We start from the raw sequence: 12,250 nt of genomic DNA on the forward strand, positions 1-12,250 counted from the left end.
GTGATCCACCTGTCTCGGCCTCCCAAAGTGCTGGGATTACAGGCTTGAGCCACCGCGCCCGGCCAAGAAAATTTAATTATTGAATGCTGGCAAATTTCCCCTTCTTTCCTTAAGCAAAGGACCTTTTTTTCCCCTATCTTCTTTAACAGGGTTGTCAGAGCTCATGAGGGAGAGGAAGGGCAGGCTATGAATGGCAAGCATGTACTAAATCCCAGTCTGGACTCAGTGACAAAGGAGTAATAAAAAGATTATAGGTAATTTTTCCTCCTGAATTACAGAGAGGGTGTGGATTCAGCCTGGCTGTAGAAGGGGTAGGGCAGGCGGCCCACCTCTGCTCTCAGGAGCATTACTCAAGAAAACAGGGAAAGGCTGCAAGGCCTCCAGTTGGGGTTACAAATCCTACAGGATTCTGGCCAGTGCAGTGGCTCACACCTGTAATCCCAGCACTTTGGGAGGCTAAGGCAGTGGATCCCGAGAATCACTTAAACCTAGGAGGCGGAGGTTGCAGTGAGCCAAGATCATACCATTGCACTCCAGACTGGGCAACAGAGCGAGACTCCATCTCAAAAGAAAAAGCAGGATTCCCAGAAAAGTAGTTATTTAGTATATGTATATGTCCCCATGCAATATTCATGTATATATATACATTCGTATATATATATTCGTATATATATGTATATTCATGTGTATATATATATATTCGTGTGTGTGTATATATATTTTTTCGTTTGTTTGTTTTTTGTTTTTGAGACAGGGTCTCAATCTATCGCCCAGGCTGGAGTGCAGTGGCACTATCACAGCTCACTGCAGCCTCGACCTCCCCGGGCTCTGGTGATCCTCCCATCTCAGCCTCCTGAGTGGCTGGGACCACAAGCATGTGCCACCATGCCTGGCTAATTTTTGCATTTCATGTAGAGTTGGGGGCTTCACCATGTTGTCCAGGCTTGTCTTGAACTCCCGGGCTCAAGAGATCTGCCCACCTTGGCCTCCCAAAGTGACGCTCCCAAAGTGACGCAATTACAGGCATGAGCCACTGCACCCAGTCCTTGGTATACTTACACTAAACAATTCTTCATTGTTTATCTAAAATTCGAATGTAACTGAGCATAGTGTATTTAATCTGGCAACCCTACCTCCAGTACTAGAGGGGGGGCCACAGCACTGGATTGAGTTATTAACAGAGAAACCTTGAGTGGTTACACAGAGTAGCTGTGCTGGAAGTCAAAATGTTTTGGGGTCATTCTGAATATGAATCATGGTGGAGGTAAATATTCTTATGTTTACTATTTACATATTCTTATGTTTATTAAGATATGTTTATTAAGACATTCTTATGTTTACTATTTAAATATTCTTATGTTTATTATTTAAAGATGGGGCCGGGTAAGGTAGCTCACGCCTGTAATCCCAGCCCTTTGCGAGGCCGAGGCAGGCAGATCACCTGAGGTCAGGAGTTCGAGACCAGCCTGGCTAACATGGCAAAACTCCTATCTCTACTAAAAATACAAAAATTAGCTGGGCATGGTGGCAGGCACCTGTAATCCCAGCTACTTGGGAGGCAGAGGCAGGAGAATTGCTTGAACCCAGGAAGCTGAGGTTGCAGTGAGCGAAGACTGTGCCACTGCACTCCAGTCTGAGAGACAGAGTGAGACTCCATCTTAAAACAAACCAAAAAAAATTGACCACGCGCAGTGGCTCATGCCTGTTATCCTAGCACTTTGGGTGGCCAAGGTGATCAGATCACTTGAGGTCAGAAGTTCAAGACTGTCCAACATGGCAAAACCCTGTCTTTACTAAAAATACAAAAATTAGCTGGGCGTGGTGGCACATGCCTGTAATCCCAGCTCCTAAGGAGGCTGAGGTATGAGAATCACTTGCACCTAGGAGGCGGGGGTTGCAATGAGCCGAGATCATGCCACTGCAATCCAGCCTGGGCAACAGAGTGAGACTCTGTCTCAAAAGAATAAATAAAATAAAGATGAGAGAATTTGTTACCAGTTGCATAAATGTGTATATTACATATAATATTTGCATAAATATAAAATACATATGCCCATGTATATATAGTTACATAAATATAAGTTTATATTTAAATGTTACCTATTAAGGTTTGCTTTACAGCTATGTTACAGATTGTTCTGTGGTTTCACCCAACAAAAAGAAAACAAAAGGCCAGGAACAGTGGTTCACACCTGTCATCTCAGCACTTCGAGAGGCTGAGGCGGGTGGATCACTTGACACAGGAGTTCCAGACCAGCCTGGGCTACACAGCAAGACCCTGTCTCTACAAAAAATACAAAGCTTAACCAGGTATGGTGGTGGGCACCTATAGTCCTAACTACTCTGGAGGCTGAGGTGGGAGAATCACCTAAGCTTGGAGAGGTGGAGGCTGCAGTGAGCCACGATTGTGCCACTGCACTGCAGCCTGGGTGACAGAGTGAGACCCCGTCTCAAAAAAGGAAAAAAAAAAAAAAAGAAAAGAAAAGAAAGAAAGAGAAAAGAAAAAGAAAACAAAGCACAAGGCGTGAGTTAATGCGGCTGGGTTTTGTCAGTTGCTCTGGCGTGAGCGGTTTGTTGGATGTGCATCTTTAACTTATAAATTTGTACTGCCCCTGGTTTCCATTACTTTGCCCGTTGAAGATTAGGGTTTTGGAGGAGAGAAACGAGAGAGCCAGCCTCAGAAATAGAAACATTCCTCAAGCCTGTGGTGCATCTAAGTTAGCTTTCTATTTATCACCACCACTTTCCAAGTAACCATAACACAAAATCTCGTGGGCCCAAGAGAGGACAGCCACAGAGCATTCCTGAGTCACTATTTATCTTGTTTGAGTGGTGATAAAAACCAGGTCACTCTCAATCATAGAAACACAGACCTGGGCGTAGTGAAACATATGTTATGTTCCATTTATATAATTCCTAGAGGCTGCGTTTTCCAAAGCAGAGGAGGGATGGCAAAGAACTTCTCTATCCAAGTGAGCATTATGGCCCAATTAATGTCTACAAACCTAAAGAAAAAAGGAATGTCTCAACATTGTCGTTTTTCCCCCCAGTCTCTCTGTATGAAATTCTTGGCCGGGCGCGGTGGCTCACGCCTGTAATCCCAGCACTTTGGGAGGCCGGGGCAGGTGGATCACGAGGTCAGGAGTTCAAGACCAGCCTGGCCAATATGGTGAAACCCCGTCTCCGCTAAAAATACAAAAATTAGCTTGGTGTGATGGCGCATGCCTGTAGTCCCAGCTGCTTGGGAGGCTGAGGCAGGAGAATCACTCAAACCCGGGAGGTGGAGGTTTCAGTGAGCCGAGATCACGCTACTGCACTCCATCCTGGGTGACAGAGGGAGACTCTGTCTCAAAAAAAAACCAAAGAAATTCTTAAAGACTGTCAAATGTCAGCATGCAGTTTGGCCCTAACTACAGCTCTTTTCTCTGCAAAGGAGAAAAAGGAAAAGCCCAAACATTGCTGGAACAGCTGATGGACTATGGAAGCTGTTGTGGGGAAGCGTCACACAACTAAAGAAATAGCCCTTAATTTACTGGGCTGACAGTTTGTTTCAGGCTGACTCAACCCACCCGAACAATCTGTCTCAGCACACCTAAGTGTCTCATGCCAAAAGATCCTAAGAGGGCTGGGCAACTTGGAAGGGATGAGACACAGGCCCAGATGGTGCACATCTGGCCAAAAATTAGAAAGAGAAAGAAATCAGCCTCTCAAATCCACAGACAGGTGTTCGGGGCTTCCCAGGAGACCTGCTTATGAAGGGCAATGGGGATGGCTCTGGACTGGTGGTTAGTAAAGGAACAACAAAGGTTTCTGAGACTTGGCACAGGTCAGCGGGAACCAAACAGGTGGCATGAGGGGGCTGCTGTCCACCTTCCCTTGACAATGGCGTAATTTCGAAGACGTTTAAATTATGTAGATTATTGTAACCAAGACATCTTTAATAATGCACCAAACAGCAGGCACCAGGTTGAAATCAATTAGACTCCACCGATAAATTATGAGGGAGAAATTTACAGGAGAATGGCTCTGGGGTAGGGACTGCAGGTACACATGCCTGCCAGAGACAATTATATCGGGAACCAAATGGGTATTGCCTCGTCATTTAAGCAATAGAAAAGATGGCCAGGTGCTCCTAAATTAGAGCAATAACGAATAACTAAAACGAGGAGGCCTGTTCTGGGCAGGAAGGCTTCTGGATGGCCAAGAGAAAAGACAATGGAGGCAGGAACAAATCTCATTTTGGGGATATTTGGGATCCGGATGCGCCCTGCACTGGGGGCACCTTGCGCTTCTTCCAGGAGTTTGGGGGCAGTGGGGTAACAGGTGGTGTCACCGGGGTTTGTCTCCCAGAGGATGACAACCTCCTAGAGCTGACTTCAAAGTTTCCCTTTCTAGGCAGGACGCGGTGGCTCATTCCTGTAATTCCAGCACTTTGGGAGGATCTCCTGAGGTCAGGAGTCCGAGACCAGCCTGGCCAACATGGTGAAACCCTGTCTCTACCAAAAATACAAAAAAATTAACCGGGCGTGATGGCGGGCGCCTGCAGTCGCAGCTACTCGGGAGGCTGAGGCAGGAGAATCGCTTGAACCCGGGAGGTGGAGGTTTCAGTGAGCCGAGATCGCGCTACTGCACTCCAGCCTGGGCGACAGAGTGAGACTCCATCTCAAAAAAAAAAAAAAAAAAAAACAAAGTTTCCCTTTCTAGTCTAGGGAGTCCTGGTGGCTGGATCTCAGGCCCCCGAGGACCCAGCCACGCCGCGTGCCACGCGTCCATTGGGAGCACGAGAGGTGACCCGCGTGGTCACCCAGCCAGGGCGGCCTAGGTGTCGCGTCCCGCCCTACGCCGCGCGGGGGCGCAAAGCGCAGGCGCACTCCTGTCGGGCGTGGACGGCTCCGAGCCGCCAGGGGCCGCTGTGGCGCAGCCGGGCTGGCCCGCGCTGTCCCTGCCGCGGATCACTGGCCCCTCTTGAGGACGGCCTTGCCGGTTTGACGGGGTGAAAGGTTGCGAAGATGGCGACGGCCTTGAGCGAGGAGGAGCTGGACAATGAAGACTATTACTCGTTGCTGAACGTGCGCAGGGAGGTGAGGCCAGCGGCTGGACGCTCTGGGGGCTGAGGCCGAGCCCGGTCATTCGGGAGGGCCGGGCTGGCGGCGGCCGCCCACCCCCGCCACGGGAGGCTCGGGTCCGGCGGGGAGGCCGCGTGACCCCGGCGACGTGCGCGCCAGCCGGCCGACGGAGCCGTCCCCACTGCCCAGACTCTCCCACCGGGGGTGCCGGGTCCGGCCTCCCCCCCAGCTCCTAGAGGCCAGTGCGTCGCGTGCACTGTGTCCGGGCAGGGCCAGAGGTCTCCAAACCCACGACAGGAAACAGGGTCCCCGAGGAGGCTACCGGGGTGGGGTTCGCAGTCCTCCGAGACCCCGTCCCGCGCTCAGCCCACATACCCGTCCTGGCTGAGGGGCTGTGTCATCGCCGCCGCCAGCAGGATGGCAAACTGAGTCTCACCCACCAAGGTCAAGGCCAGTAGGGAACGTCCTTACGGCTCTATCTGTCTTTCTTGGGAACTTCCTGCCTCTGAAGTGGGTCCGGCCTCAGAGGCACGCGTCTCGTGCCCTCTTTCATTCCTCTGGACCCGCTTTCCTGAAATTTAAGGCAGAGCCTCCGGGATACAGACCCTCGGCTGGGAGGCTGCAGATTAGGAAGAAGCTCTAGGCCAGAAAAGAAGTGGTGCCGTAACAACACCTTTAACATTCACACCAAGCACTTGTACCCTGTCTCCTCAACGAATAAAAGAGAACACAAGAGAGTCTCACGTAATCTGGCAGTAGTAGGGCCCCACTACACCTCCTTTCTTCATGACTAGTCTGGAGTTGAGATAGGTTTGAAGGGCGAGAAGGCTTCCGGGGTCAAGTCAATCGGTTTCTCTAAGCCGGTAGGTCCAGATGTTTCAGCCCTGCCAGAGAATTTCTAATTCCATCTCTCAGGTTTTCCAGTGGTAATGAAAGCTAGCCAAGTTTGGCTATGCTAATCAAAGCGGGTTCAGTGTGTGTTGTCAGTAAATATTGGTCTATGTGGTGTTAATAATACTAACTTGGCCGGGAGTGGTGGCTCACGCCTGTAATCCCAGCACTTTGGGAGGCCGAGGCGGGTGGATCACGAGGTCAAGAGATCGAGACCATCCTGGTAACACGGTGAAACCCTGTCTCTACTAAAAATACAAAAAATGGCCGGGCGCGGTGGCGGGCGGCCTGTATCCCAGCTCTAGGGGGCGAGGCCAGGAGGAATGGCGTGAACCCAGGATCGGGCTTGCAGTGAGCCGAGATCGCGCACTGGTTACTCCAGGCCTGGTGGGACAGAGTGAGACTCCGTCTCACAAAAAAAAAAAAAAGTACAAAAAATTAGCCGGGCGTGGTGGCGGGCGCCTGTAGTCCCAGCTACTCGGAAGGCTGAGGCAGGGGAATGGCCTTAACCCGGGAGGCGGAGCTTGCAGTGAGCCGAGATTGCGCCATTGCACTCCAGTCTGGGAGACACAGGGAGACTCTGTCTCAAAAATAAAATAAAATAAAATAATACTAACTTACCTTGTGTGGGACCGCTATGCTGAATGAATTTTGTACTGTTATCTCATTTAATTCTGAGGATAGTCCTTTGATTTACACTTGAGGAAACTAAGGCATAGAGAGATTAAGTAGTGTGACTTTAGACACACTACTAGAAAATGCAAGAGCCTGAACTCAACCCAGGCAGTCTGACTCTGAAGCCCAGCTTGTGAGCTCCGTGCTATTCTGTCACTTTACCTTACCAGTCCTTGGATTACAAAGCTGCTAGTTCTGGTACTGTATCCTTGAGTGTCACGCGCATCCGTGTGAAGAGACCCCCAAACAGGCTTTGTGTGAGCAATAAAGCTTTTTAATCACCTGGGTGCAGGCGAGCTGAGTCCGAAAAGAGAGTCAGCAAAGTGTGGTGGGATTATCATTAGTTCTTATAGGTTTAGGATAGGCGGTGGAGTTAGGAGCAATTTTTTGTGGGCAGGGGGTGGATCTTACAAAGCACATTCTCAAGGGTGGGGAGAATATTAGAGTACCCTCTTAAGGGCGGGGGAATGTCACAAAGTACATTATCACAAGGGCTGGGAGCCTGTATTGTCCTAAGGCCAATTGATCAGTTAGGGTGGGGCAGGAACAAATCACCGTGGTGGAATGTCTTCAGTTAAGGCAGGACCTGGCTGTTTTCACTTCTTTTGTGGCTCTTCAGTTGCTTCAGGCCATCTGGACGGATACCTGCAGGTCACAGGGGATGTGATGGCTTAGCTTGGACTCAGAGGCCTGACACTGGGCACCGCATGTAAGAATCCCTCAAACATATGGGCCACTGTACTGTGAGAATGTCCAGGGAGGCCGGGCGCGGTGGCTCAAGCCTGTAATCCCAGCGCTTTGGGAGGCCGAGACGGGCGGATCACGAGGTCAGAAGATCGAGACCATCCTGGCTAACATGGTGAAACCCCGTCTCTACTAAAAAATACAAAAAACTAGCCGGGTGAGGTGGCGGGCGCCTGTAGTCCCAGCTACTCGGGAGGCTGAGGCAGGAGAATGGCGTAAACCCGGGAGGCGGAGCTTGCAGTGAGCTGAGATCCGGCCACTGCACTCCAGCCCGGGTGACAGAGCGAGACTCCGTCTCAAAAAAAAAAAAAAAAAAAGAGAGAATGTCCAGGGAAATATCTTTGGAAATTGCAGATTTTGTTAGGTTGCCGTAGGGCACCTGGGGGTTCTTGTTCTCATTAATCAACACTTTGGGCTAATCACTTCTTTTTTTTCTTTTCTTTTTTTTTTTTTTTTTAACTGTAAGTTCTGGGATACACATGCAGAATGTGCAGGTTTGTTACATAGGTACACATGTGCCATGGTGGTTTGCTGCACCCATCAACCCGTCATCTAGGTTTTAATGGGCTCATCACTTCTTTAGCCTTCAGTTTCTTCCCTTTAAATGAAGATGTCTGGCTAGTTATTCTTTTTTTCCAGTTTTTAGAAGTCAAGCAATAAATGAAACCAGCCTTTCTGAAATCATGCGTACTTAGTCTGGGATGTCAGTAATTGAGCAGCCATTTATCAGGCGTACTGCACCTTAGGCAGCTGCAGATGATCAAGCAGGTCTAGAATAATAGTTTTAGCCGGAGTGCTAGGTAAACATTTTGTCAAAGGTGTACCTTGAAACTGCTGAAATTGTAGGGCCTGTCATTGTTTTTGGACTTACGGATGGGAGCCAAAGAAATGTTATTTGTTTGGTTTTTTGTTTGTTTGTTTGTTTGTTTAGAGACAGGGTCTCGCTCTGTTGCCCAGGCTGAAGTGCAGAGGTGGATCATGGTGCACTGCAACCTCGACTTCCCCGGGCTCAGGTGCTCCCACCTCAGCCTTGCTAATAGCTAGGACCACAGGCACATGCCACTATGCCTAGCTAATTTTTGTATCTTTTGTAGAGACAGGGTCTCTCTTTGTTGCCCAGGTTGGTCTCCTGAGCTCAAGCCATCCTCCCATCTCTGCCTCCCAAAGTGCCGGAATTACAGGCATGAACCACCATGCCTGGCTAGGCCTGTCACTGTTATTAGACTTAAGGATGAAGTATATATACATATATATGTGTGTGTGTGTATGTATATATACGTATATATGTGTGTGTGTATATTTTTTATATAAATAAATATATATTATATATAAAATATATATATATTATATATATATTTTTAGACTTTACCCAGGCTGGATTGCAGTGGCGTAGTCATGGCTCACAGCAGCCTCCACGTTCCCCAGCTCAGGTGATCCTCCTACCTCAGTCACCAGAGTGGTTGGTATTACAGGCACACACCACCACACTCGGCTGATTTTGTAGTTTTGTAGAGACAGGGTCTCACTGTGTTGCCGCGGCTGGTCTCAAACTCCTGAGCTCAAGCAGTCCGCCCATCTCAGCCACCCAAAGTGCTGGGATTACAGGCATGAGCCACTGCACCCAGCCAAGAAATATTTCTTTAAAAAATTTTGTTTTACTTCTCCCAGTGAGTGAAGGCACTTTCCATATTTATGGCTGTATGGCTATAGGTTAAATCCATATGAAACATGCCCCTTTGCAGAAGACACTTTTGTTGTCTTTGTCAGCAAACTTGGTGTTAAATATCATACTCAGGTGTGGTGTGCTGGTTTTCTGTCCTGGAATTCCACTAGAAGCTCTGAATGTAATGTCTGGACTTGATATTTACTGGAATTTATTGTGTGAAATCAAACATGAAGTTGAAATAACGTGATTTAGTTGGAAAAAATCAGGGTAATCTTAATTCTTACATGTATGGTTGGAAGAATATCTTAATACCTGTTTGTCTGTTTGCTGTCAGTTCTAGAGTAGTTGCCATTTAAGTATAGCTGTGAGAGGCAAGGCCCTCTTCCCACTTCACAGTACCTTCAAAAGAGTGTCTTCAAAACTCTCAATGTTCAGTAGAGTTCAGAGACTTTTCTTTAGAAATCTCAAATGGAAACAACTCCAGACAAAACCAGGGAATCTTACTTTAAAATTATAAGCATAATAGAAGTATATAATTGGATTAATACAGAAATGTCAAAAATCAGCTGAAGAATCTCCCTCTCCAGGTTTTTAAACTTTAAAATATCCCTTTAAATTTGTATTCTAGAGCAGGGATCCTCAACCCCCTGGCCATGGACCAGTACTGGTCTGTGACTTGTTAGAAACTGGGCCGCACAGCAGGAGGTGAGTGGTGGGCAAGCAAGCGGTTAGCGTCCGGCGGGCAGGCGTCACCGCCTGAGCTCTGCCTGTCAGATTGGTGGTGGCATTAGGTTCTCATAGGAGCACAAACCCTGTTGGGAACTGCACATGCAAGGGATCTAGGTTACGTGCTCCGTAGGAGAATCTAATGCCTGATGATCCCAGGTGGAACAGTTTCATTCCACTCCCACTAGTCTGGAAAAATTATGTCAGTACCTGGTGTTAAAGGTTGGAGACCCCGCTGTTGCTGCTGTTGGAGAGAGTGAAGCAGGCAGCTGGACAGGACCCCCCATTCTCCTATTACAAGACCCCATGATCTTTAATGATTCTCCTTCTAGATTTCCTGTTTACAGAGCAGGGCCATCCTCTGTCCTTTCTGCCTCACATTGAGAGGAGGGAGTAAGTTATCATTACCTGGGCACACTAAAACCAGACTGGTTTTCTGGTTTAGTGTTAGATGCATCATCAGGTTCCTAAAATCTGACTTCTCTGAGATTTCCAGGATGATTTTTGCAAAATGTATTTGGAGAAAGGATTCCTTAACTATAAATCAGGGTTAAATTTACCTGATCCTTTAATTAGGAACTTAATTGACACATTTCAAACCTAATTTATTCCCAAGACAAATGGCTACAGTTCTTTGTCAGTGTCTTTGAAAGAATTTCATTTTTGCAGTGTTTATAACCTGTTTGAAGATCTCTGGTCCCAATTGTTTTAACCTTAAGGAGCCACCCTTCTTTTCAAGTTTTAAACACTTTTGGAAAAAACACAGTTAAGTAAAAAATGAAGTTGTTGATAAATAAAAAAGTTTTTTCTTGCAGTCCATGTATGGAGGTCAGTGTTCTGGGATCTTCATCCTTCCAGAACAGCCATGAAACCAGAAGTACAAAAGTATCACCTACCAGTAAAAAGTTTACCCCAAGCCCCTGCATTTTCTTTCCATCTCTGGTACAGGGTAGATCATTATTTTCACAAGTTTGGGTTGTCTGGGTTTCTTCGGCTGCAGGTTACAGCCACAGAGTAAGGCCCACCCATTGAGTTTGAACTGCAGACTGAGAGAAAGGGCTAGAAAAGTAGAGGAAGGTCCCCTGGTCACTCTCAAGATTGTCCTAGGGTCAAAGTCACCCACAAAGAAGGAGGCAGCAGACCCTCCTATCAGGACCGCTGACTCAGCCATCTGCAGAAATTGACGTGTAAAAGGCTCAACTGTGCCAATTGGAGCCACTCAAATCCCTAAAGCGGTGAGGCAGTGTGTGTTTACGCATTCATTGCTTTCTTATCAAACCTCATGATGGGAAGTTAATTTTGTCTTAATAAGAGAAATAAAGATGGCTCTGAAAAGGTCAATTCCTTCATTTTCCATCTACTACATTATGTTAAAGTTTGATATTTATAATGACTCCAGTTAAATGTTTGCCTTGGGCACATAGAGTTAAGCCTCAGTTGTCCAAAAACAACTTATCCAGATGTCCGCATTCCGTAGGGTGTTCTGTAAGCCAAGAGGCTGAGGAGCAAAAATTTCAGCCCGTGCTGCCTGCCTCTTGTGTGACCTTCAACGAGTCATTTAACCTCAGCCTCTGCTTACCTGAAGAATGGAGGCACCAGTACTTCTTGGTTAACAATGGGATAGAGTGAGGCCACCATGTAGGGCTTTGCAGCCGGAGTCCAGTATTCAAATCCCATTTTACTCTTCTGGAAGTTTTGTGCTTCAAGGCTAGTAGTTTAACCTTTCTGCTTCTCAATTTCTGTCTTTTTGAGATGGAGTCTCACACTGCCACCCAGGCTGGAGTGCAGTGGCACGATCTCGGCTCACTGCAACCTCCACCTCCTGGATTCACACAGTTCTCCTGCCTCAGCCTCCCGAGTAGCTGGGATTACAGGCACACATCACCACACCCAGCTAATTTTTTGTTTTTTTAGTAGAGGTAGGGTTTCACTATGTTGGACAGACTGGTCTCAAACTCCTGACCTCATGATCCTCACGCCTCAGCCTCCCAAAGTGCTGGGATTACAGGCGTGAGCCACCGCGCCTGGCTGTCAATTTCTTTAATGTTGAAATGTAGGTAACAGGTAATAATGTCTTATGCACTTACTGTAGGCCAGGATGACCTGTGTGGTATGTGTATTGCCAGGTGCTGAGGATGTATATAAAGTGCCTGGCATAAGTAGGTGTTTAGTTAATACTTACTGTTGTTATTTCTTGAATTTTGATAAGTTTGAAGTTTTGCTTATTTTAAAAAAAGACATAAGGATTGGGGGGTGGCTCACACCTGTAATTCCAGCACCTTAGGAGGCTAAGGCAGGAGGATAGCTTGAGGCTAAGGCAGGAGGATAGCTTGAGGTCACCAGCCTGGGTGACATAACATAGCGAGACCCCATCGTTAATTAAAAAAATATTTTTTTGAGACGGAGTCTCGCTGTGTCGCCCAGGCTGGAGCGCAGTGGCGCAATCTTGGCTCATTGCAAGCTCTGCCGCCTGGGTTCACGC

The 12,250-nt window shown here is 47.6% G+C and overlaps 1 protein-coding gene across 1 annotated transcript in view; it reads left to right on the forward strand.

Moving 5' to 3' along the window:
- The first annotated feature begins 4,867 nt into the window (after window positions 1-4,867).
- DNAJC11 (DnaJ heat shock protein family (Hsp40) member C11) overlaps window positions 4,868-12,250 on the forward strand; it is an 81,359-nt gene continuing 73,976 nt past the window's right edge. The window contains exon 1 of the mRNA XM_017856030.1: window positions 4,868-5,081. Coding sequence (XP_017711519.1) covers window positions 5,010-5,081 — 72 coding nt within the window. The 5' untranslated portion in view covers window positions 4,868-5,009. The remainder of the gene's footprint in view (window positions 5,082-12,250) is intronic.

This window comes from Rhinopithecus bieti, unplaced genomic scaffold, assembly GCF_001698545.2.
Source record: "Rhinopithecus bieti isolate Rb0 unplaced genomic scaffold, ASM169854v2 scaffold_40368, whole genome shotgun sequence".
Lineage (NCBI taxonomy): Eukaryota > Metazoa > Chordata > Mammalia > Primates > Cercopithecidae > Rhinopithecus > Rhinopithecus bieti.